Source organism: Patagioenas fasciata, chromosome 26 (genome assembly GCF_037038585.1).
Source record: "Patagioenas fasciata isolate bPatFas1 chromosome 26, bPatFas1.hap1, whole genome shotgun sequence".
NCBI classification, from domain to species: domain Eukaryota; kingdom Metazoa; phylum Chordata; class Aves; order Columbiformes; family Columbidae; genus Patagioenas; species Patagioenas fasciata.
In genome coordinates this window covers 5,939,808-5,961,250 of record NC_092545.1, presented here as the reverse complement: position 1 = coordinate 5,961,250, position 21,443 = coordinate 5,939,808, and the positions used below count along the sequence as shown (strand labels likewise).

The window sequence follows — 21,443 nt, the reverse complement described above, 5'->3', positions numbered from 1 at the left end:
GTGTGGGGAGCCCCCCAGCACCCTGCGCACACCCCCGGCCCCGGGGCTCCCCAAGGAGCAATCAGCTAATTGCGTTTTGCTGACGAGCGTCTCCCAAAAGCAGGAGCCACGGTGGGTCCCTCCTGGGTGCTGTGGGGACCCCGCAGCCCCCCCAGGATGCTGATTTGGGCAGGTAGGTGCTCACCCTCACCTTTGTTTTGCAGCATGGTGATGGTGGGAACGTGCCCGTGGCTGTGCCCTTGGTGCCACAGCATCCCTCCGTGACCCCCTAATTCGCCCACCAAGCCCTGTCCCCCCCTTTCCCTGAGCCAGATTGGGGTCTGGAGCCACTTCCCCGGGTCCCAACGGGGGACAGAGGATGGTGACACGGCCAGCGGCGACCGCACACAGTTTATTGATAACACCGGCAGCACAGCACAGGGATGCTCGGGGTTGTTCTACCGTTACAGCGTGCATGGGGTACACAGAGACGGGGAGCCGGGGGGGCCCATGCTGCCGACGGCTCATGCTTGGGGGGTGGCGGAGGGGGAGCCCCCCCAAACCCCGGCTCCTCCGGCCGCCCCCGGGCTGCGGGGCCGGGGGTTCGGGCGGCACAGCGATGGCGAGAGCAGAGCGAACACGGCACAGCGCTGCACGACACGGGGGGGACACCGCGCTGTCCCCCGCACCACTGCGGACACGGGCACCACGGCTGCAGCCCCAAAGCGGGGAGGGGCCCTGCGTGAGCATCCAAGGGAGTAGTTCCAAACCGGGGAGGCTCCAGCCTCCCCGTGAACCCCTGGAGGTGTTTGGGGAGCTTGGCAGGGCCGGGGCTCCCCGGGAGCTGTGCCGTGGGGAGGGGATGCAAACCCTGGTGCAGGGGGCTGGGGGGATGCAGGGGACATCGGGGAGGAAGAGGGTCCTGCAGGGGCTCAGGCCAGCGAGGATGATGCTGGTCAACCAGTCCAGGAGATGAAGGCTTCCTCCCTTCAGGCGCAGAGCGGTACCGGCTCTGCCTCCGCGCCGGGCGAGCATCCCGCCGGCTCCGCAACGCCGCTATTTACACCGGCCGGGTCCCCCCGCACCCATCCAGGTCCTCAACCCAGCATCGTCCACGGGAGAAACCCGTCCCCCTGCCCGGCCCTGCCCGCTCCCCCCGCTCCCCTTAGCGCCCCACGCTGATGTTGCACGTCTTGCAGCTGGGGTCCTTTTTGGCGTTGGCGGTGGAGAGGCTCATCAGCTGGTGCCCGCTGATCTCCCCCAGCACCCCCAGGCTGAGGTCCACCGGCTCGGTGTATATGACCTCCAGGATGCTGTCCTGGGCATGGCGATACACCAGCTCGCCCTCCTCCACGCAGCACGTCAGGAACTTGTTGGAGGAAATGTCCAGCTGGGGCAAACGCTCCCGGCAGAATAGATCCCCCGAGGAACCCTTGGGCGCCAGGACCAGGACCACGTAGTGGTAAGCGGTGTACATGCAGTAGAAGTCCGCGAAGTAGAGGTTGGTGTTGGGGTTGAAGAGGCGCTGAGCCGGGATTTGGAACCGGTAGCGGCCGTAGGGCGAGTCCTGGGGGGGCTGCCCGGTGTTGAACTCGGTGTTGCAGCTGAAGAAGATGCCGTGGAGCATCCCGCTGGTGGGTGAGCCGTGGCTGCCGCTGTTGTCCTTCAGCGACGGCTTCATCACGTTCCCGCAGTGCATCCTGCGTGTGCGGGGGCCGGGAGGAGGAGGAAGGACACACACACACACACACAGGGTCAGGGGGTGCGGTTCTGGTGAGGATTGAGCGGGGGGGAGATTGGGGACGGGGGTACCTGACGTGCTGGAAATATTCCTTGTGCTGGTTGCGGTAGAAGACGGAGAAACGCAACATGCGGCCGGCGATGAGCTCGGCTTTCTCCTGCAGCTGGGCCAGGTGCTCCTTGGCATAATCTGGGGACAAGGACAAGGACATCAGGGCGTCTCCATCCCTCCTCGCCACCCCCCGTCGGCCCATCCCTCCCCACACCTCCCACCTCCCACTCATCAGCTGCCGCTCCAACCCGCCCGGCTTGTGCAAGCTCCCGCCATCGCCCCCGGTTCTCCCGGTTCCCCGTCCCGGTAGCACCAGTTCGGCCGCCCCCTCCCCGCTGCCGCACTCACCCCCGGTACAAAACTCCACCGTCTCGCTCCAGCCGGACACCAGGTACTCGCCGTCACTTTGCTTGACGGCCGTTTGCACCGCCACGCTGTACTCGGTGCGGGGGCTCAGGAACCAGTGGCCCCGCACCGTCATGGGCAGCGGCACCGCTTTGGCCACCAGTTTGGTGGGGACATCCTGTGTGACAAGCGGTGAGGGTCAGGCAGGGTGGCATCCCCCCCGCCAACCCCTGCATCCCTCCCCAGGGGATGCTGCTGTGTACCACGATCTGCGTTGGTGCTTCTACCGGCGTTTGCCTGGCACCAAAACACCCCCAAAGCCACGTGCTGACCCCCCACACTGCCCCATCACTCCCACCCCCAAATAGCTCCCAGCAAAGCTGTTACTGGGATGGGGGGCACAGGGTCCCCTCCCAGGGGGTCTCAGGGACCCCCCGCTCCCGGTGGCATCTCGCGGTGTCAATAGGCCACCGAGCAGCACCGCAGTGCAGAACCGTTTCTGTGGCAACGGCAGATGCTGAAGTCGGGAGATACACGGGAAAAAGCATAAAAAAATCCCACCCCCCCCCTTATTATTGGGGAGGAGGAACGAAAAAAAAAAAACACGTTAAACATTAAATAGCATCACCCTGGCAACCGCGCTGCTAAAAACGTCTTGAATTAGTGACTCGCATCCAAAGGGAGGGGGAGCGTGAGCGGTTCGCGGCTTCACTTCCCCGCGGGGGCTTGGGGGGTCGGTGACACCCCGGATCCCATCCCGGTCCCCTCCACAGCCACGTCCCATGGGGGAATTTGGCCTCAAATCGGCATCGGAATGGGCTGTAATCCCGTTTTCCCCCCCAAACCCCTTCTCCTCTCCCTGGGAAGGGGGGTCCCGCATCTCCCCCCTCCCCGGCTCACCCGGTGCTTGAACTTGTTGGAGTTCTTGTTCTCCTTCTTGTTGAGGTCGATGAAGTAGTGGGTGACCCTCTCCAGGTCCCCTTTCTCCATGGCCCAAGAGATGCGGAACGAATCGCAGGTGATGTTGTTGATCTCGATATTTTTCGGGGTCGAAAGCAGCTCCATGGCCGGAGGGGCTGATCTCCTGCGGGCAAAGGGTGGCAGGACCGGGGGGTCTTGAGGGTGGTTTTCGGGGATGCTGAGCTTGGTTTTAGGGGTGCCGAGTGGGTGTTTTGGGGTGCTGAGCGTGGCGGGGGTGCCCGCTGCCCACGGAGGCAGCTGCCAAGCGGGCGGCCGCCCACGCCCGAGCCCCCGCGGCAGGAGCAGATGGCACCGGGGTGGAAAAAAGCAGCCGGTAGCCAGGAATAGGCAAAGACGGGCAGGAGCAGGCAGCGGGGAGCCGGCAGCGAACAAGCCCGGCCGGGGAAAAGCTGCTGCGCGGGGGCCCCCGGGGTGCCGCGGGGCCCCGGCCGGTTGCCAGCGGGTGTTTCGGGGTTTGCTCAATACCGGGTGGGGAAAGAAAAACAAGGGGAGCGGAGGGAGTGCTGGGAGAGGGGAGGGTTGCACACGGGCGGTTGGCACCCGAAAAGCTGGATCCGCCTTCGCCCTGGCCCGCCGCCGCTCCGTGCCTCAGTTTCCCCCCGCGGCCGGGGCTGCGCTCGCCCCCTTGCGCCCTGGGGAGCCGCTCTGCGGGGTGGGGGCTTTGCGTGGGGGGCGCGGGGGACACTGCTCGGCACCCACGGGGGCACCCACCCGCGGGCGCGCACCCCCCGTGTGTGCAGAGAGGGGGGTGCAGGCGCAGCGCGGCGCTTGCCCCCGCAGCCCTGTGGCGAGCCGCGCAGCCCCCTCAAAACCAATCCTCCCCCCCAGCTCGGTGTCATCCCCCTGTCACCCTCAGGCAGTGCAGAAGGTCACCAATTTGGGGACAGCGTCCGCGCGCCCGGCGGAGGCGGTTTTTTTTGGGGGGGGTTCATCCTGCATCGGGGGCTTTGCAGGCGCATCGTGACACCCCGTGTCACCGCGTCCCCAAGCCGCGCTGAGCCGGTGCTCCCCCCACGAAGGTAACACGATGTCCGTGGAGTTCTTACCTGGCCGTGGCGGGAGGGGGGCGGCAGGGCAGGGACCGGCAGGGCAGGCGGCCCCGGAGCGGGCAGAGGATGCCGGTGGGATCGCGGTACCCGGTGATGCCGGTGCCTGCGGCTGCTGCGACCGGGATCCTCCCAGCCAGCTCGGGAACAGCGAAAACACCCTCCAGAGGAGGGGAAAAAATGAGGAAAAGGGGAAAAAAAAAGGGAAAAATATATATATATGAGCAGCGAGCGGAGGGGGGGGGGAAAGCCTTTTTCTGCCAATCGGGTGATGGGTTCTGTGCGGCGTCAGGTGATGCAGGCAGCGCGGCTCCTGCCTGCGAGGCGGGTGGGCGGCTGGGGGTGCAGCTCGTGGGTGCTCGGGTCCCCAGATCGGGGTGCACTGGTTGCTGGGGGCGGGATGCTGGCCGCCCACGCGGGACCCCCGTGGGAAACGTGGGGGCAAAGCCAATGTAGTTTTGCTTCTGGTGACACACTTTTGGAGAGCAAGGGTTTTCGGGGGTGGGAGGCGAGCACCCAAAAAAAACCTAACTGTCCTCCAGATCGCAGAGTGTGTTGAGTGCCCACGCGTGCTCCCACCGTGGGGCTGTGGCCTGGTTGGGTCCCTCCGGGCTGCAGGGGACTCTGGGGGGGTGGCTGTAACCCAGGCAGCCGGGGGGGCTCAAACGAAGCGGTGAGCGACCCCCTCGCCCACAGTGTCCCCCCACGCAGTCACAAGAACCGGGCACTGCCCACCACAAAGATGGCGCCTCCACCTTCCACATGGCTCCGCGCAGTGCCAAGCACAAAGATGGCGGCTCATTGGCGGGCCAGGACGCGCCCTTAATCAAGATGGCGACAACGGCGTCTTTCCGGGAAGGGCGTGTCCCACAGCACGCATGCGCATTGGGTCGGCGAGCCGGTGATTGCCCGGGCAGGGTAAGGGGCGGCGTGGCGGTCACGGGGGGAGCCGGAGGGGACGGGGTGCGGGGTTTTGGGGGGACTGAGCCCTCTGGGGACGGCGATGCGACAAGGCCTTGTTTAGGGGTCTATGGAGGGGCGAGCACCCGGGGAAGGGGGATGCGGGTGGGTCCGTGGGGATGCACGGAGGGAGCCCCTTGGGGACGGGAGTGCATGGGGGGCGCCCCTTGGGGATGGAGGGAGCCCCTTGGGGAGGCGGATGCGGGTGGGTTCTGTTTGGGGGTGCAGGGGGGCGGCTGCACCGGGTGTCCCTGACTGTGTCCCCCCCCGCGCAGGGCCAGCCCGAGGATGGCGGAGGGGGGCTCGGGGGGCTCGGGGGACAGCGGCTCCCCGGGCAGCCTGCGCCCGGCGCTCCCCGGGGCACGGGGGGTGCTGGGGAGACGCCCGGCCGGCCCCCCCCTCACCCCGGGGCGCCTGCCCTCCATCCGGTCCCGGGACCTCACCCTGGGGGGCGTGAAGAAGGTGAGTACATGGGGGTGGGATCCCCCAAACCAACCCTTTGGGGGTGACCCAGCGCCCTACCCCATTGCTTGGGGCCCCCTGGCACAGGTGGGGTGTGAGGAGCAGCAGCCGGGGGGGATTTTGGGGTGCTCCCTGTCTGCCTCCTCCACCCCTGCGGCCGGTTTGGTTTCTGTTGTTTTATCTCCGCTCGTGTAGCGACTTGTCCCTCCGCTCTCGTTTGCAGAAAACCTTCACCCCCAACATAATTAGCAGGAAGATCAAGGAAGAGTAAGTGGCCTCGTAAGCGTCTCCCTGTGGTGCGGAGGCGGTTTTGCCAGCGGGTGCCTGCACAGCGGGGTCTTGGTGGGCAAAAAAATGCCCTGAGAGGGGGAACCTGCTGCTGCAGGGGACAGGGGAGGGGGTGACAAACCACCTCCCCGCTCCCCAGGCCCAAAGAGGATGTGTCGGTCAAGAAGGAGAAGAAGGAACGGGACAGGGACCGGCAGCGTGATGGGCACGGCCGGGGCCGGGGCCGGCCTGAGGTTATCCAGTCCCACTCCATCTTCGAGCAGGGTCCTGCTGAAATGATGAAGAAAAAAGGTAACGGGCGGTCATCCCCCTTCCCTGGGGGGTTTCAGGGGTGTCCCGCTCACCCCAGGGCTGCTCCCCGCTCCCAGCAGGCTCCTGGGACAAGACAGTGGACATGGCAGACTTCGGCCCTTCCCACATCATCAACATCAAGAAGGAGAAGAGGGAGACGGATGAGGAGACGAAGCAGATCCTGCGGATGCTGCAGAAGGACGATGTGAGTGGGACCGGGACGAGGGGGCTTTGGTGGCACTGGGATGGTGCTGAGTGTCCCCTCTCCTGTCCCTGCAGTTCCTCGATGACCCAGGGCTGAAGAATGACATCCGCAACAAGCCGGTGCAGCTGCCGCTGGCCCACTCGGGATGGCTCTTCAAGGAGGAGGTGACAGAGCAGGATGACACCAAGCCCTGGCTGCCCAAGGAGGAGAAGATGGAGCTGGACCCCCCAGCGGTGAAAGGTGCCATGGGGTGGGGGGTAAACTCAGCAAAATGGGGCTGGGGGGGTTCCCCTTCCCCGTGCCCACCGGACACCTCTCCCCAGTGAAAGAAGAGCCGTGTGACGAGGACCCCCAGCCCGAGCCAGTGCAAATTAAGGGCCCCCCCGGTTTTCCCCGGGATGTCTCGGTGGCCGAGCTGCTGGAGCGGCTGAGCCTGTCGCCCGAGGAGGAGCTGCTGTTCCTGCAGCTGCCTGACACGCTGCCCGGCCAGCCCCCCACCCACGACACCAAACCCATCAAGACGGAGCTGCAGAACGAGGAAGGGCAGGTGGTGGTGGTGAAACAGGAGAAAAGCCAGGTAGGCGCTCAGGGGGGTGGATGTGGGACAGTGGGGTGATGTCCCACGGCGATGTCCCCCTCATGTCCCACCGTGTCCCTTGCAGGAGGCGAGGCAGGCGGAGAACACCTGCACCCTGGCCGACCTCCCTGAGGGGCAGGTGGGGAAACTGCTTGTCCGCAAGTCAGGAAAAGTGCAGCTGGTGCTGGGAAAAGTGACCCTGGACGTGACCATGGGGACCCCCTGCTCCTTCCTGCAGGTACGGGGGGGTGCCAGGGACCTGATCCCTGAGATAGCCCCTGGGGGGGTCCCTGGGACCAGTGCGGGGAGCAGGGCAGTGCTATCACTTAGGGGATGGGGGTGGCAGCGGGGGAAGGATCCTGCTCTTGTGTCCCCCTGCTACCCACACCCTGGGGGCATCTCCTCCAGGACGTGTCCCCCCAAAGCAGGCAGGGACCTCAGCCTTTCTGCCCCCGTGGTTAAAGGATAAACCATTCTATGATTTCCCATGGGAATGGGGTGCTCATGGGTGTCCCCCGCTCCGGCACAGGAGCTGGTGTCCGTCGGCATCGGTGACAACCGGACAGGCGAGATGATCGTCCTGGGCCACGTGAAGCACAAGCTGGTGTGTTCCCCGGACTTCGAGGCTCTGCTGGAGCACCGGCACCGATAGCCCTGGGGGGAGTGAGCCCCACAGCCCGTGGGGACAATCCCTGCACAGCTTGGGGACACTGCAGTCCCCTGGCTCTGTCCTCAGCCCCCCAACATTGCCTTGGGCACACAGAGGTGTTTTCTGCGGATGCCAGGGGGCTCCGGTGGAGCAGCAGCAGGGCTGGGGGCTCCAACTCTGTCCTGCTACCCACCCTGTGCAAAACAGATGGAGGCCATTGCTGCCTTCATCTCACAGGTTTGGGAGAACGTGGTGTCCCCTCTGGCTCTCCAGCAGCCACACACACGCTGGGGAGCAAGACAGGTGCTTGGGGGGAGAAATGGAGAATAAAAGCTGTTTTTCCCCCTATGGGGGCTGTGCTGTCTCGTTATGTGTCCCCGCTCTCCTCTGCGGTGCCACCATCAGCCTCCACCCCATTCCACTTGCCTGGCCAGTTGCCACCAACTCCGTGCTGGCGCGTGGGGCCATGTCCTTGGCCACTTACCAGCTGGCAGGGGGGTGGGACCCCCCCAGGGACCAGTGCTGGCCCTGGGCACCACTGCAGTGTTAGAGGCGAGTGAGTGGCCACCGCCACATCCCCACCACGGGGGCCAGAGTCTGCGTGTCTTGCTGGGGGGGTCAGGATCACCTGGCCACCCACCATTGTGGAACCAAATCCTCCCCATGTATCCCCCCCCCAGGTAGGGAAGCACCAATTGCCTGTGTAGAATGGGGCTGGGGCTGAACCTCACCTGCTATTGCTCCCTCTGCCCCATCCCATTTTACCCTTCACCCCATTTTATCCCACATTCCATCACATCTTATGCCCCTCCTGCCCAGTCTTAACCCCCCCGCCCCATCCCATTTTATCCCATTATTTCATCCCATCCTACCACCACTCCTGCTCCATCCCGTCTTGCCCCCTCATCCCATTTTCCCCCATTTTCTCCCCATTCCCCGCATTTTTATCCCATGTTCCACCCCATTTTCCCCCATTCCCCCTATTTTCTCCCCATTTTCCCCCCATTCCCCTCCTCACGCCCCCTCCCCATTCCCCTCCGCCGCTGTCCGCGGTGCTGAAGCCCCTCGTCGAGGGGCGTGGTCATTTCCCCGCCCACTTAAGGGGCGTGGTCCGAGGTGTGTGAGCGTGTCTGCGCCTGCGCAGTGCAGTGTGCGGTGGCGGGCCCGGCTCTCCCGCCAACCTACGGGGCGTGGTCTCTTGTGTGAGGGCGTGTCTGAGCCTGCGCAGTGCAGCGTGCGGGGGCGTGCCCGGCTCTCCCGCCCACCAAAGGGGCGTGGTCTGGGGTGTGTGGGCGTGTCCGCGCCTGCGCAGTTCGGCGTGGGGCGGCGTGCCCGGGGCTCCCGCCGGTTTCTCGACGCGGCGCCCATGGATCCCCCGCGGCCCTTCCGCCTGCCCGGCCCCGCCGTGGGCCCCGCTCCCCCGGCCCGGCTGCGGGGGCTCCCGGGCCGCGCTCAGCGCCTGGCCCACCCCGAGCTGCCGCTCTCCACCATGCTGTGCGAGCTGGGGCTGGGCGAGCGGCCCTGCCCGCCGCTGGAGGCGGGGGACTGGCCCGTGGGTGGGTGCTTGTGCCCCGGTGGGGGGGTCGGGGAGGCCCGGCCAGTTCCCCTTCACTGCTCGTTGTCCCCTTTCTCTGTGCCACAGGTGTGGAGGAGGCTCTGGCACGGCCCAGCCTGGCTGTGGAGAATGAGGGGTTGGTGGCGCTTCCCACTCGTGGGCGGTGAGTCCCCATATCCCTGTGTCCCCATGACCCCGTATCTCCACTCCTGAGTCCTTCTGTTGGTTTACTTGCCGCTGGTGTGGCCAGCAGGCCCAGGGCAGTGACCGTCCCTGTGCTGGGCACTGGGGAGGCCAAGCCTCGAATCCTGGGGGCAGTTCTGGGCCCCTCAGGACAAGAAAGGCCTTGAGGTGCTGGAGCGAGTTGAGAGAAGGGAACGGAGCTGGTGAGGGGCTGGAGCACAAGTGTGATGGGAGCGGCTGAGGGACCTGGGGGATTCAGCTGGAGAACAGGAGCTGAGGGGAGACCTTCTGATCTCTGAACTGCCTGAAAGGAGCTTGGAGCCAGGGGGGGTCGGGCTCTGCTCCCCAGGAACAAGCGCCAGGAGCAGAGGAAACGGCCTCAAGTTGCGCCAGGGGAGGCTGAGGCTGGAAATTTGGGAACACCCACTGCATGTGGGGCGTGGGCCAGCGAGGCGTCTGCACCAGGGGTGGTGGGGAGGGCTGTCACCGGGGGTCTGCAGCCAGGATGCTGCCAGCGTGTCCCCAGAGTGCTGGAACTCACCTCTACCCACCCTGGGGACACAGGATCCTGTGGCGGGGCAGAGGGGACGCGCTGCCCGTGCCGCCCGGCAGAGACGTGGCCATTCCGTCCCGCGGGAAGCCCAGCATCACCACCACACCCGCCCTGCGCCCGCCGGGATCCCGGCCCTCCTGGCCGCCCACGTCCACGCCAGCGCGCCCCCAGCCTGCCAGCAAACCGTGAGTGAAGTGTTTGTGAGCCCCCACCTGGCATTTTGGGGTCTGAACGCTGGCTGGGGTCACAACTGGCCACCCTGTCTCTCTTAGCACACTGGGGGCAAAGCCGGTGGCGAAGGGAACCACTGTATCCGTGGGGCTGAACTCAGTTAAAATCCACTGCCAGAATGAAGCCGTCTACCAGTACCACGTCACCTTCAGGTACTGGCCTGGGGATGGGGGGCTGGGGTCCCCCGCAGCCCCCTCAGAGGGTGGGTGTCCCCTACTCCATCTCCCCTCCTTCCACATCCCTCCCTCTGTCCCGGTAGCCACTAGATGGAGCGGCCGTCGCAGCCATGGCACTGTGGACAGAGCTGCTGCAGGGCAGCAAAGCAAATCAGCTCCGGCTTTTCCCCTTCGGGGGGTTTTTGGGGTCGCAAGCAGGGGACAGAGGTGGGTTGGAGGACTGAGGGTTTGCCAGTGGTGACAGATGATGTGTCCCCATCTCCGGCAGCCCCGAGGTGGAGTGCAGGAGCATGCGCTTCGCTATGCTGAAGGAGCACCGGGAGGTGACCGGGGACGTCACCGCGTTTGATGGCTCCATCCTCTTCCTGCCCATCCTGCTCCCCCAGGTGAGGGACAACGTGACCCACCCCAGGGTGAGGTTGTTTTAGCCAATTTGGGGGCGTGGGGGAGCCCCCCCTGGATGTGAGAGCACCCCTATCGCCCCGTCTCGCCCTGCAGACCGTCAGACTGAAGACGCAGAGGAGGAGTGACAGCGAGGAGGTGACCATCACCATCCAGATGACCAAGGTCCTTGAACCCAGCTCGGATCTCTGCATCCCCTTTTACAACGTGGTTTTCCGGAGGTGAGGAGCAGCAGAGACCCTCCCCAAACTCCAAGGAAAACACCCTGCTCCTCCTCCTCCTCCTCCTCCTTCCTCTGAGCCTGAGCCCATCCTGCTTTTATTTCTCTTTTTCTAGGGTGATGAGAATCTTAGATCTGAAGCTTGTCGGGAGAAATTTCTTTGAACCCACCCAGGCCACCATAGTTCAACATTACAGGTGGGTACCAACACCTTTTCCTCCTGGCGCTTCCCAAGTGCATGAGAGGGAGACGGGGATGTCCTGGTCACCCCTGGCAGCAGCACGAGGCTGGAAATTCAGGAGTCTTTGCCAGGTCGGCTCTCTTGGCCGCCTCCGGTTAGCCTGACCTCCGGGCGCCTGTTTTCTGCGGCGCGATTCAGGGGTTATTAGCTGGAATCTGGCAGCCAGCTGGGAAATAAATCCCCGTGGGTTCTGAGCGCTCCTTGGCGAGAGGGGTGGCTGGCGGCTCCTCTGGCAGCTCCAGTTCCAACCCCGGCGCCGTTGGGCACCTTCTCGTCCGGGCACAGGCTGCAGATTTGGCCGGGATACTCCGTCAGCATCCGCAAGAAAGACGGCGGCCTCTTCCTCTTGGTCAACTCCATCCACAAAGTCGTCCGCAGCGATTCCGTCCTGAGTTTCATGTAAGAGAGAAGGGGGAGAATCGGCAGCCGCGGTCGCCGGTGCCGTTTGCCAAAAGATGGTTTGGTTTTGGGGCAGCACGGGCTGGGAGCATCACCACAAGCGTCTCCTCCTTGTTGCAGGAACAACATCTACAAGCAAGACCCCAACAGCTTCCAGGATGAGTGCACCAAGCAGCTGGTGGGCAGCGTGGTCATCACCCGCTACAACAACCGCACCTACCGCGTGGACGACATCGACTGGAACAAGACCCCAAGGGACAGGTTCACCCTGGCAAGCGGCGAGGAGGTCGCGTTTGTGGACTACTACAGGTAGGGACCTGCCGGTGCATCCTTTGGGATGAGTGTCTTTGATGCCCGAGGGGTGGGAATATCTCACCTGATGCCATCTCCGGGATGTTTTGGTTTTCCAGCAAAGCCTACGGCATCACCATCAAGGAGCTGGACCAGCCGCTGCTCATCCACAGGCCCAGGGAAAAGCAGATGCCGGATGGGAGAGTGAGCAAGACACGGGGACCTGGGGAGGGGAGGTTGAGACCCAGGGTCTTTTCTCAGCTCCTCCAGCCCCTGTTCTGCCCATAGTTTGGGGGTTCGGGGCTTACAGCCCCCCTGGGGGGGCTGACGGTGCCTGTTCCCCTCCCCGCAGCGTCAGCTGGACATGGTCCTGCTGGTGCCGGAGCTCACCTTCATGACCGGCATCCCCGAGGTGAAGAAGAACAGCCGAATGTTGAAGGTCAGAGCATGTTTGATGGACCCTGCTTACCTGAGAGCTGAGCTGCGGCTTGGGGGAGCTCAGAGCCCCCAAATCACACCTTGGGGGGGTTCCCCAACTGCCCGCCCGCTGCAGGATGTGACGCGGGAGATGCTGCAGAGCCCCAGCCAGCACTACGCCAGTCTCACCAACCTCCTGCGCAGGATCAAGGACAACGCGGACGCCTCGGGGGAGCTGATGCGCTGGGGGCTCCGTCTGGACCCCAACATCCACTGGGTAAGGGCTGCAGGGGGGCAGACTCTCATATGTCCCCCCAAAAGCAGAGGCACTGGCTGCACCAGTGGTTTGTGCTCCGTTTAGACGCAGGGCCGTGTCCTACCCATGGAGAGGATCAACCTGCGGTACAGCTCGTTCATCCCCAACGAGGAGCTGAGCTGGAACAAGGAGCTCACGCAAGAAGCCCCGATCTCGGCGGTGAGCCCCCCCAGCTCGGCCCTCGCAACAATATCCCCTTGTTTGAAAACCGGGCTGGGTTTTCTTAGTGCTGGCATCCCGGCTACGCTTACTGGAGCTAAAACCCTTCCCTTGTTTATGTTGGCTCCACGCTGTTTTTCCGAAGGGCGTTAGAGGTACGTGGCTGTGTCCTCCTCTTGGAGAGGCTCAAGGCTCTCAGAGCACAGCAGTCGGGTATTTTCATGCGCTTTTTACTTTTCTCTCGGGCTGCTTTGCCTCTCCCGAATTTCCCCCAGCTGGGAACCGTGTGGTTGGGCCCTGAGTCCAGGGCTGTTCTACTCCCGCCCTCCATCGTCCCCTCAATCCCCTCTCCTCCATCGTCCCCTCTCCCTCTCCATCTTCCTCTCGATCCCCTCTCCATCTTCCTCTCGATCCCCTCTCCATCTTCCTCTCAATCCCCTCTCCATCTTCCTCTCGATCCCCTCTCCCCCTCCATCATCCCCTCGATCCCCTCTCCATCTTCCTCTCGATCCCCTCTCCCCCTCCATCATCCCCTCGATCCCCTCTCCTCCGTCATCCCCTCTCCTCCGTCATCCCCTCTCCTCCGTCATCCCCTCTCCTCCGTCATCCCCTCTCCTCCGTCATCCCCTCTCCTCCGTCATCCCCTCTCCTCCGTCATCCCCTCTCCTCCGTCATCCCCTCTCCTCCGTCATCCCCTCTCCTCCGTCATCCCCTCTCCTCCGTCATCCCCTCTCCTCCGTCATCCCCTCTCCTCCGTCATCCCCTCTCCTCCGTCATCCCCTCCCAGATCTCCATGAACTACTGGGTGCTGGTTTACCCCAAGCGGCTGCAGGACGTGTCCAGGGAGCTGACGGCCACCATGGAGCGCTCCTGTGGCTCCATGGGCATGCACGTGGGCCCGCCCGCCATTCTGGAGCTGAAGGACGACCGCATCGAGACCTACACCAAGACCATCCGGGGCATTTTGGGGAGCGAGGTGAGGAGCAGGGGGTTTGGGGCTCGGTTTGCGTGCATCATGGTTTATCCCGGGTGGGCAGTGCAGCCACGCAGCCACTCGCTCACTCCTTCCCCAGATAGGGGAGAGAATCAAAAGGGAAGGGTTGAGATAAACACAGTTTAATGAAATAAAACACTAATACACTACTAGTAAATACACATATAAAATAGAAATGAAAGATACTCAAGGCAATTCCTCACAAACACGCTGAGCAGCCAGTGTCCCAAAGCCAATCCTGGAGAGAGAAAAGAGAGGAAAAGGGCAGAAAGGCTCAGAGGCCTCTGCCAAACGGCAAAAAGCCGAATGAAACGTCCCACACCAAAACTCTGGCAATAAAAAGAGCGAAAACACCTGAAAGAGGGAGGGAGAACACCCCAGAGGGCCTGAAACTGGAAGGCCCCAACTCCTTAAATAATTAGCATGATGCTAATGGGATGGAACACTTATTGCTCAGGCTGGTGTCTGTCCGTCCATCCATCCCCTTCCTCGCTGCCTCACACCTGTGGGCAGAGCTCAGCGTGTCCGTGGCTCTCAAACCAGAGCAATTAAACCCATTAACTCTGTGCTGTGCTGGTATCTCTTGCTCCAAATAATGAGCATGGAAAAGAAAAGTTTCTAAAGAAAATGAACCCATTTTCAGTCGAACCTGCACCACTTGTCCGAGGGGGAGGGAGGGTTTTTGGGTGCTCTGGTGCGTCGCCCTCGCCGTGCCGCGTTTCTCCGCAGGACAAGGTGCAGCTGCTCCTGTGCATCATCTCCGGCAACCGCGACGATCTGTACGCAGCCATCAAGAAGCTTTGCAGCGTCCAGTCCCCGGTGCCCTCCCAGGTGGGCTCGATGGGAAGAGACCACCAGCACGGGGACGCCGTGAGCATCTCCAGCGTTGTTTTTGCCTCTATTTTTCCCCACTTCTATAGGTCATCAATGCCCAGACCCTCATGGGGCCGGCGGTGAAGATGAGGAGCGTGGTGCAGAAGGTGCTGCTGCAGATCAACTGCAAGCTGGGCGGCGAGCTCTGGGGGGTCGATATCCCCCTGGTAAGGAGGGAAAAATGAACACCAACCACTTGGCACACGCGTGCAATGAGTTTGCACGCTCTGGGGTGTAAACTCTTGCAATCACAGCCTTCCCACTGAGGTTGTAAATGAGCAATCTGGAGGATTTGGGCTGGCATCTTCTCTTTTTTTGTGCTCCACATCCCTCGCAGCGGGAGAGAGCTGGGTCTGATTTATCCCAAACTCCCACCTGCCTCTTATTTTCTCCCCCCTGCTCAGAAACAGCTGATGGTCATCGGCATGGACGTCTACCACGGCCACAACAAAGGGATGCGCTCCGTCATCGGCTTCGTGGCCAGCATGAACCCGTATGTACTCCCCCAAAATTGGGGGACGGTTTTCCACCCGTTTACTTGGAAACTGGTGATGCTGGTGCCACCCCGTGTTTATTTCGCGTGTTGCCGGGGTCGGTTTTGCGTTTGCGCGGCGTCTGGGTGGCCTTTGGCGAGATGGGGAGGTTTTCACCTGGATTTTGTCCCCCCTTTTCCATCCCCAGCGTCCTCACCAAGTGGTATTCGCGGGTGGTGTTCCAGATGCCGCACCAGGAGATCGCCGACAGCCTGCGCCTCTGCCTGGCCGATGCCCTCCAGCACTTCTACGAGGTGACCCCCAGCCTTATCCAAACCCCCCCGCTGCCCTTTAACACCCCAAAGCGAGGGGAAAACACCCCAAATTCACCACCCGGGGTACGTGCGGCTGAGCAAACGCCCTCGGCAGCCTTTGGACTGGATGTGGCACCCGTGGCCACGCACACCGGGGACGTTTCACCCTTATCTGTTGAACGTGCAAACCGGCCCGGGGGATTAGTTTGTGCTGGAAAAGCCGCGTTACACCCCTGCCCCTATCAGCGCCGAATTACCAAACCCTGGCCTCTTGTCCCCAGCGTGAGAAAAGCCGCGTGTGCCGGGACAGTGGCCACGACCCACTCGTGGGTGTTTTCCCATCCCTTTGCGGGTGGGAAAGGTGAATTTTTGTGCCCCACCAAATGCTTTAAAACTTGTTTTAAAACGTGTTTTGCTGAGGGTTTGAATTCGCAACCTTAAATCTCCTTGAGTTGGGGACTTGGTGCGCACCAGGACACGCGTCTCCATCCACCAGGTTCCAGTATAGGCTGGGGATTGAGCTATTAGGGAGCAGTGTAGGGGAAAGGGACCTGGGGGTCCTGGGGACAGCAGGGTGACCATGAGCCAGCACTGGGCCCTTGTGGCCAGGAAGGCCAATGGTACCTGGGGTGGGTTAGAAGGGGGTGGTCAGTAGGTCAGAGAGGTTCTCCTGCCCCTCTGCTCTGCCCTGGGGAGACCACATCTGGAATATTGTGTCCAGTTGTGGCCCCTCAGCTCCAGAAGGACAGGGAACTGCTGCAGAGAGTCCAGCGCAGCCACCAAGATGCTGAAGGGAGTGGAGCATCTCCCGTGTAAGGAAAGGCTGAGGGAGCTGGGGCTCTGGAGCTGGAGAAGAGGAGACTGAGGGGGGACTCATTCATGGGGATCAATATGGAAAGGGGGAGTGTCAGGAGGATGGAGCCAGGCTCTTCTGGGTGACAACCAATGACAGGACAAGGGGCAATGGGTTCAAACTGGAACACAGGAGGTTCCACTTAAATATGAGAAGAAACTTCTCCCTGGTGAGGGTGGCAGAGCCTGGCCCAGGCTGCCCAGGGAGGTTGTGGAGTCTCCTTCTCTGCAGACATTCAAACCCGCCTGGACACCTTCCTGTGGAACCTCAGCTGGGTGTTCCTGCTCCATGGGGGGATTGCACTGGATGAGCTTTCCAGGTCCCTTCCAATCCCAGACATACTGTGATACCGTGATACCAACCGCTCCGAAGCACGGAGGGGGTAAAAACCACTGAGTGTTTCCCATTTTCCTCGCCCAGATGAACCACTGCTTGCCCAAGAAGCTGGTGGTGTACCGGGACGGCGTGTCCGACAGCCAGCTCGACACCGTGCTCAAGTACGAGATCCCGCAGATGCAGCGATGCTTCGAGACCTTCGAGAGCTACCAACCGCGCATGGCGGTGCTGGTGGTGCAGAAGCAGATCAGCACCAACTTCTACACCGGCGCCACCGAGCCCTTCACGGCCCCCCCGCCCGGCACCGTCATCGACCACACGGTCACCAGCTCACAGTGGTGAGTGGGGGCGGCCACGCGGATTCGGGGGGAGAGGGGGAATGGTGAGTGGGGTGCATAGGGAAAGACAATGGGTGTGCAAAATAAGCCCCAAAAAATGGTGTGCAAAAAGTCCCTGAAAATTGGTGTGCAAAACTGGTGTGCTAAAAACCACCAGAAATTGGTGTGCGAAGAACCCCAAAATTGGTGCGCAAAAAAACACCCAAAAATCTGGTGGGCAAAACCAACCCCAAAAATCTGGTGGGCAAAAAGCCCCCAAAAATTGGTGTGCAAAAATGCAAGAAAAGCCCTACTGTGCAAACCCCCCCCCAAAACTGGTGTGCAAAAAACCCCCAGAAAACTGGTGTGCAAGAAACACCAGAAAACTGGTGTGCAAAACCCCCAAAACCCTGGTGTGCAATAAAAGCCCTTGTGGGCAATAAACCCCCTTTATGTGCAATAAAACCCCTTGTGGGCAAAAAAATCCCCATGTATGCAAAACAAAAAAAACCCCTGTATGTGCAAAAACCCCCTGTATGTGCAAAAACCCCCTTGTGTGCAAAAACAACCCTTTATGTGCAATAAAACCCCCTTTATGTGCAAAAAAACCCCTTTATGTGCAAAACCCCCCTTTAAGTGCAATAAAACCCCCTTTAAGTGCAATAAAACCCCCTTTATGTGCAAAAACCCCCTTGTGTGCAAAAAACCCCATTGTGGGCAATAAAACCCCTTGTGTGCAAAAAAAAACCCCTTTATGTGCAAAAACCCCCTTGTGTGCAATAAAACCCCCTTTAAGTGCAAAAACCCCCTTTAAGTGCAGAAAAACCCCTTTTGTGCAATAAAACCCCCTTGTGTGCAATAAAACCCCCTTTAATTGCAAAAAATCCCTTGTGTGCAAAAACCCCCTTGTGTGCAATAAACCCCCTTGTGTGCAAAAAAACCCCTTGTGGGCAATAAACCCCCTTTAAGTGCAAAAACCCCCTTTAAGTGCAAAAACCCCCTTTAAGTGCAATAAACCCCCTTGTGTGCAATAAACCCCCTTGTGTGCAATAAAACCCCCTTGTGTGCAAAAAACCCCATTGTGGGCAATAAAACCCCTTGTGTGCAAAAAAAAACCCTTTTATGTGCAAAAACCCCTTGTGGGCAATAAACCCCCTTGAAGTGCAAAAACCCCCTTGTGTGCAAAAAACCCCCTTGTGTGCAAAAAAACCCCTTGTGTGCAATAAAACCCCTTGTGGACAAAAACCCCCTTTATGTGCAAAAAAAAGCCCTTTATGTGCAATGAAACCCCTTGTGTGCAAAAAGCCCCTTGTGTGCTCAACAAGCTTTGTGGGGAAGAAAGTAATGACCTGGTGTGCAAAAAGATCCTGGTGTGCAAAAAGCAGCCCTGGTGTGCAAAAACATCCTGGTGTGCAAAAAGCAGCCCTGGTGTGCGAAAAGATCCTGGTGTGCAAAAAGAAGCCCTGGTGTGCAAAACGCCCCCTCGTGTGTGAGCGGTGCTGGTGTGCAATGGAGCGCCTTGTGCTGGGTCCCAGGCAGGATTTCTTTCTGCTCGCCCACCGGTCGCGCCAGGGCTGCAGCGTCCCCACGCGCTACGTCTGCGTGCTCAACACGGCCCAGCTCAGCGCCGAGCACCTGCAGAGGTGAGCACAGCACCCCGAAAACCGGGGGGGGCCCTAAAACACCCCCCCGCCTTCATAGGGAGGGAGGGAGGTGCTCGTTGAGGATGCTCTTTGCGCTGGGTTGACCGGGAGGGTTCCGTGGGTTGCACCCGTTTTGCATCGTTTCTATGGGGAATAATGAGTTGGGAGGGTGATAAGGGGGTAATTTAAAGGGTGGTAAAGGGAATTGATTGCAAGGGTGGCGGAGGAAAATCTGGGTCACCCGGCGCTGGCCTCGGTGACCTCGCGGAGGTGCTGCGGGTGCAAACGCGGCTTGGTTGGTACCTGGGTGATGAGGGTGATGGGCTGGTATCGGCACCCAGAGCTGGGGGGAAACGGGGGGAAGGAAATGGGGAGATTGGGGGGAAGAAAATGGGGAAATGGGGAAATTGGAGGGAAAGAAAATGGTGAAATCAGGGGGGAAGAAAATGGTGAAATTGGGGGGTAAGAAAATGGTGAAATGGGGGAATTGGGGGGAAGAAAATGGGGAATTGGGGGAATTGGGAGGAAGAAAATGGGGAATTGGGAGGAAGAAAATGGTGAAATGGGGGAATTGGGAGGAAGAAAATGGGGAATTGGGGGAATTGGGGGGAAGAAAATGGGGGATTGGGGGGAAGAAAATGGTGAAATGGGGGAATTGGGGGGAAGAAAATGGGGAATTGGGGGAATTGAGGGAAGAAAATGGGGAAATGGGGGAATTGGGGGGAAGAAAATGGGGAAATGGGGGAATTGGGGGGAAGAAAATGGGGAAATGGGGGAATTGGGGGGAAGAAAATGGTGAAATGGGGGAATTGGGGGAAGAAAATGGGGAAATGGGGGAATTGGGGGGAAGAAAATGGGGAAATGGGGGAATTGGGGGGAAGAAAATGGGGAAATGGGGGAATTGGGGGGAAGAAAATGGGGAAATGGGGGAATTGGGGGGAAGAAAATGGGGAAATGGGGGAATTGGGGGGAAGAAAATGGGGAAATGGGGGAATTGGGGGGAAGAAAATGGGGAAATGGGGGAATTGGGGGGAAGAAAATGGGGAAATGGGGGAATTGGGGGGAAGAAAATGGGGAAATGGGGGAATTGGGGGGGAGAAAATGATGAAATTGGGGGAATGAAAATGGTGAAATGGTGAAATCGAGGGGGGGAAAAAGCACCCATGGGAGGAGGTTTGGGGTTGGGCGCTGCTGTAGGGAGCAGGATCCTCCCCAAACCCGCGACGCGGGGGTGTCACAGAGCACTAATGTCCCTTCTCGATGTCCCCAGGTTGACTTTCAAGCTGTGTCACCTGTACTGGAACTGGCCGGGCACCGTGCGCGTCCCAGCGCCCTGCAAGTACGCGCACAAGCTGGCGTTCCTGGCCGGCCAGGTCCTGCACCACGAGCCCGGCGCTCAGCTCCGCGACAGGCTCTTCTTCCTATAGCCGCACCATTGGGGTTCCGCACCCCCAGGAGCTCAGGGTTGGATTCCCTTACACATGGGGGGTTTTTATGTGTTTAATTTATCACCGCGCTTGGGTTCACCGTTGGGTTTAGGAGGATGCTCGGGTGGTACCCGGAGCCACCGGGGTTGAGCTCAATGGGAATGAACCCGGAGCAGAACCCCGCGCTGGTTTCCAGTCCTCCCAGCAAAGGGATCGGAGCAAATAAGCCCTAAAAGTGACGCAGCTCATCCCTGCAAATCCAAACATTTCTGTTGGGTTTTCCCCCAAATTCAAGGTTTCTTCTATTTCCCCACAAATAAAAAGATTTCTCATATTATTTACCCCCAAAATCCAAATATTTTGGGTATTATTTCCCCCCAAAATCCAAAGATTTATGCTATTTTTTTCCCCCAAAATCCAAATATTTTGGGTATTATTTTCCCCCAAAATCCAAAGATTTATGCTATTATTTCCCCCCAAAATCCAAAAATTTATGCTGTTTTTCCCCTCCAAAATCTAAATATTTTGGGTATTATTTCCCCCCCCAAATCCAAAGATTTCTGGTATTATTTCCCCCCAAAATCCGAATATTTCGGGTATTTTTTCCCCCAAACCCAAAGATTTCTGATGTTCCTTCCCCCAATCTCTTGCTGCCAGTTTAAACTCCTTCCTTTGCTTTTCGAGCTCCGGTTTCTCAATACCGGCTCCGGTTTGGCTGCTCGGCGCCTCCTTCAGAATTCACTGGCTTCTCAAGAACCTTTATCATCATCATTATTATTATTACTTATTATTTCATGGCGGTGGGGGGGCCGCTCGAGATCCCGAGGCCAAAAGCTCCTGTTTGAGTTCTCGGGTATTCCGGGTGTTATTTTGCCATATTTGAGCCTATGGAGCCTGAAGCCATTTGGGGGCTGCAGAGCAAAAGCACCCCCAAAATCACCCCGATTTCACCTGTGTGAGCAGGGGTAGGATTTGGGGTACAGTGGGAGCCCCCCCGCCCACCTCTCCCCTCCTTTTAATGGGAAAAGGTTGAAAATATTCGCATTTATTGTATTTTTTTTGCTGTACCTATAGTTTTCAGTTGACTTCAATAAAAGTGTTGCTGACAGCTGGTCCCTCTTGTCACTCCTCTTTCCCGGGGGGTCCTGGGATGGGGGGGACACACACAGCGGTGTCACCGTGTCCCCGAGTTAATCATTCACCGCCCCCCCCACCGTGGTGATTGCAGCTTTTATCCCCATTTATTTGCTGACCCCTGTGGACTTTTGCTCAACCCGGGTGTGGGGTGAAGTTTGGGGGGGGTGCAAAGTGGGGGTGTAGTGCTCTGTGTCCCTGAGGGGTGGCCAGGGGGTCCCTGGGGTGCCCCGTAGCCCTATGCAGTCCCTGGGGTGCCCTGTCTCCCCTGGGGTGCCCTGTACCACTATGGGGGTCCCTGGGGTGCCTTCTCCATTTGGGGAGGGGTCTGTGGGGTGTCCTGTGCCCCTAAGGGACACTG

General features: G+C 60.2%; 3 protein-coding genes across 5 annotated transcripts; 2 read left to right on the top strand and 1 right to left on the bottom strand.

Moving 5' to 3' along the window:
- Window positions 1-371: 371 nt before the first annotated feature.
- On the bottom strand, window positions 372-4,267 carry PHYHIP (phytanoyl-CoA 2-hydroxylase interacting protein). The gene is made up of 5 exons (XM_065856717.2): window positions 4,144-4,267; window positions 3,017-3,200; window positions 2,120-2,294; window positions 1,792-1,909; window positions 372-1,679 (listed from the first exon to the last, which is right to left on the bottom strand). Exons 2-5 carry the CDS (start codon window positions 3,179-3,181, stop codon window positions 1,145-1,147), a joined length of 993 nt encoding a protein of 330 aa, XP_065712789.1. The 5' UTR covers window positions 3,182-3,200; window positions 4,144-4,267; the 3' UTR covers window positions 372-1,144.
- A 1,116-nt stretch (window positions 4,268-5,383) lies between these two features.
- POLR3D (RNA polymerase III subunit D) lies at window positions 5,384-7,923 on the top strand. 2 transcript variants are annotated; one of them, XM_065856657.2, is made up of 8 exons: window positions 5,384-5,565; window positions 5,789-5,832; window positions 5,993-6,144; window positions 6,225-6,349; window positions 6,424-6,589; window positions 6,673-6,926; window positions 7,012-7,164; window positions 7,456-7,923. In XM_065856657.2, the coding sequence occupies exons 1-8, from the start codon at window positions 5,392-5,394 to the stop codon at window positions 7,576-7,578; spliced, it is 1,191 nt and encodes a 396-aa protein (XP_065712729.1). In that variant the 5' UTR covers window positions 5,384-5,391; the 3' UTR covers window positions 7,579-7,923. The 2 variants fall into 2 exon arrangements, with proteins under 2 accessions (XP_065712729.1, XP_065712728.1); XM_065856656.2 differs by having other exon boundaries at window positions 6,222-6,349.
- Window positions 7,924-8,901: 978 nt separating this feature from the next.
- PIWIL2 (piwi like RNA-mediated gene silencing 2) lies at window positions 8,902-21,059 on the top strand. Of its 2 annotated transcripts, none has more exons than XM_065856654.2 (21): window positions 8,902-9,131; window positions 9,218-9,293; window positions 9,878-10,051; window positions 10,139-10,249; window positions 10,542-10,659; window positions 10,772-10,896; window positions 11,012-11,092; window positions 11,422-11,535; window positions 11,656-11,844; window positions 11,946-12,030; window positions 12,179-12,265; window positions 12,380-12,520; window positions 12,605-12,718; window positions 13,506-13,694; window positions 14,442-14,543; window positions 14,633-14,752; window positions 14,990-15,078; window positions 15,267-15,372; window positions 16,646-16,899; window positions 18,414-18,521; window positions 19,792-21,059. In XM_065856654.2, exons 1-21 carry the CDS (start codon window positions 8,942-8,944, stop codon window positions 19,946-19,948), a joined length of 2,730 nt encoding a protein of 909 aa, XP_065712726.1. In that variant the 5' UTR covers window positions 8,902-8,941; the 3' UTR covers window positions 19,949-21,059. The 2 variants fall into 2 exon arrangements, with proteins under 2 accessions (XP_065712726.1, XP_071655464.1); XM_071799363.1 differs by having other exon boundaries at window positions 18,451-18,521; window positions 19,792-19,926.
- The last annotated feature ends 384 nt before the right edge of the window (window positions 21,060-21,443 follow it).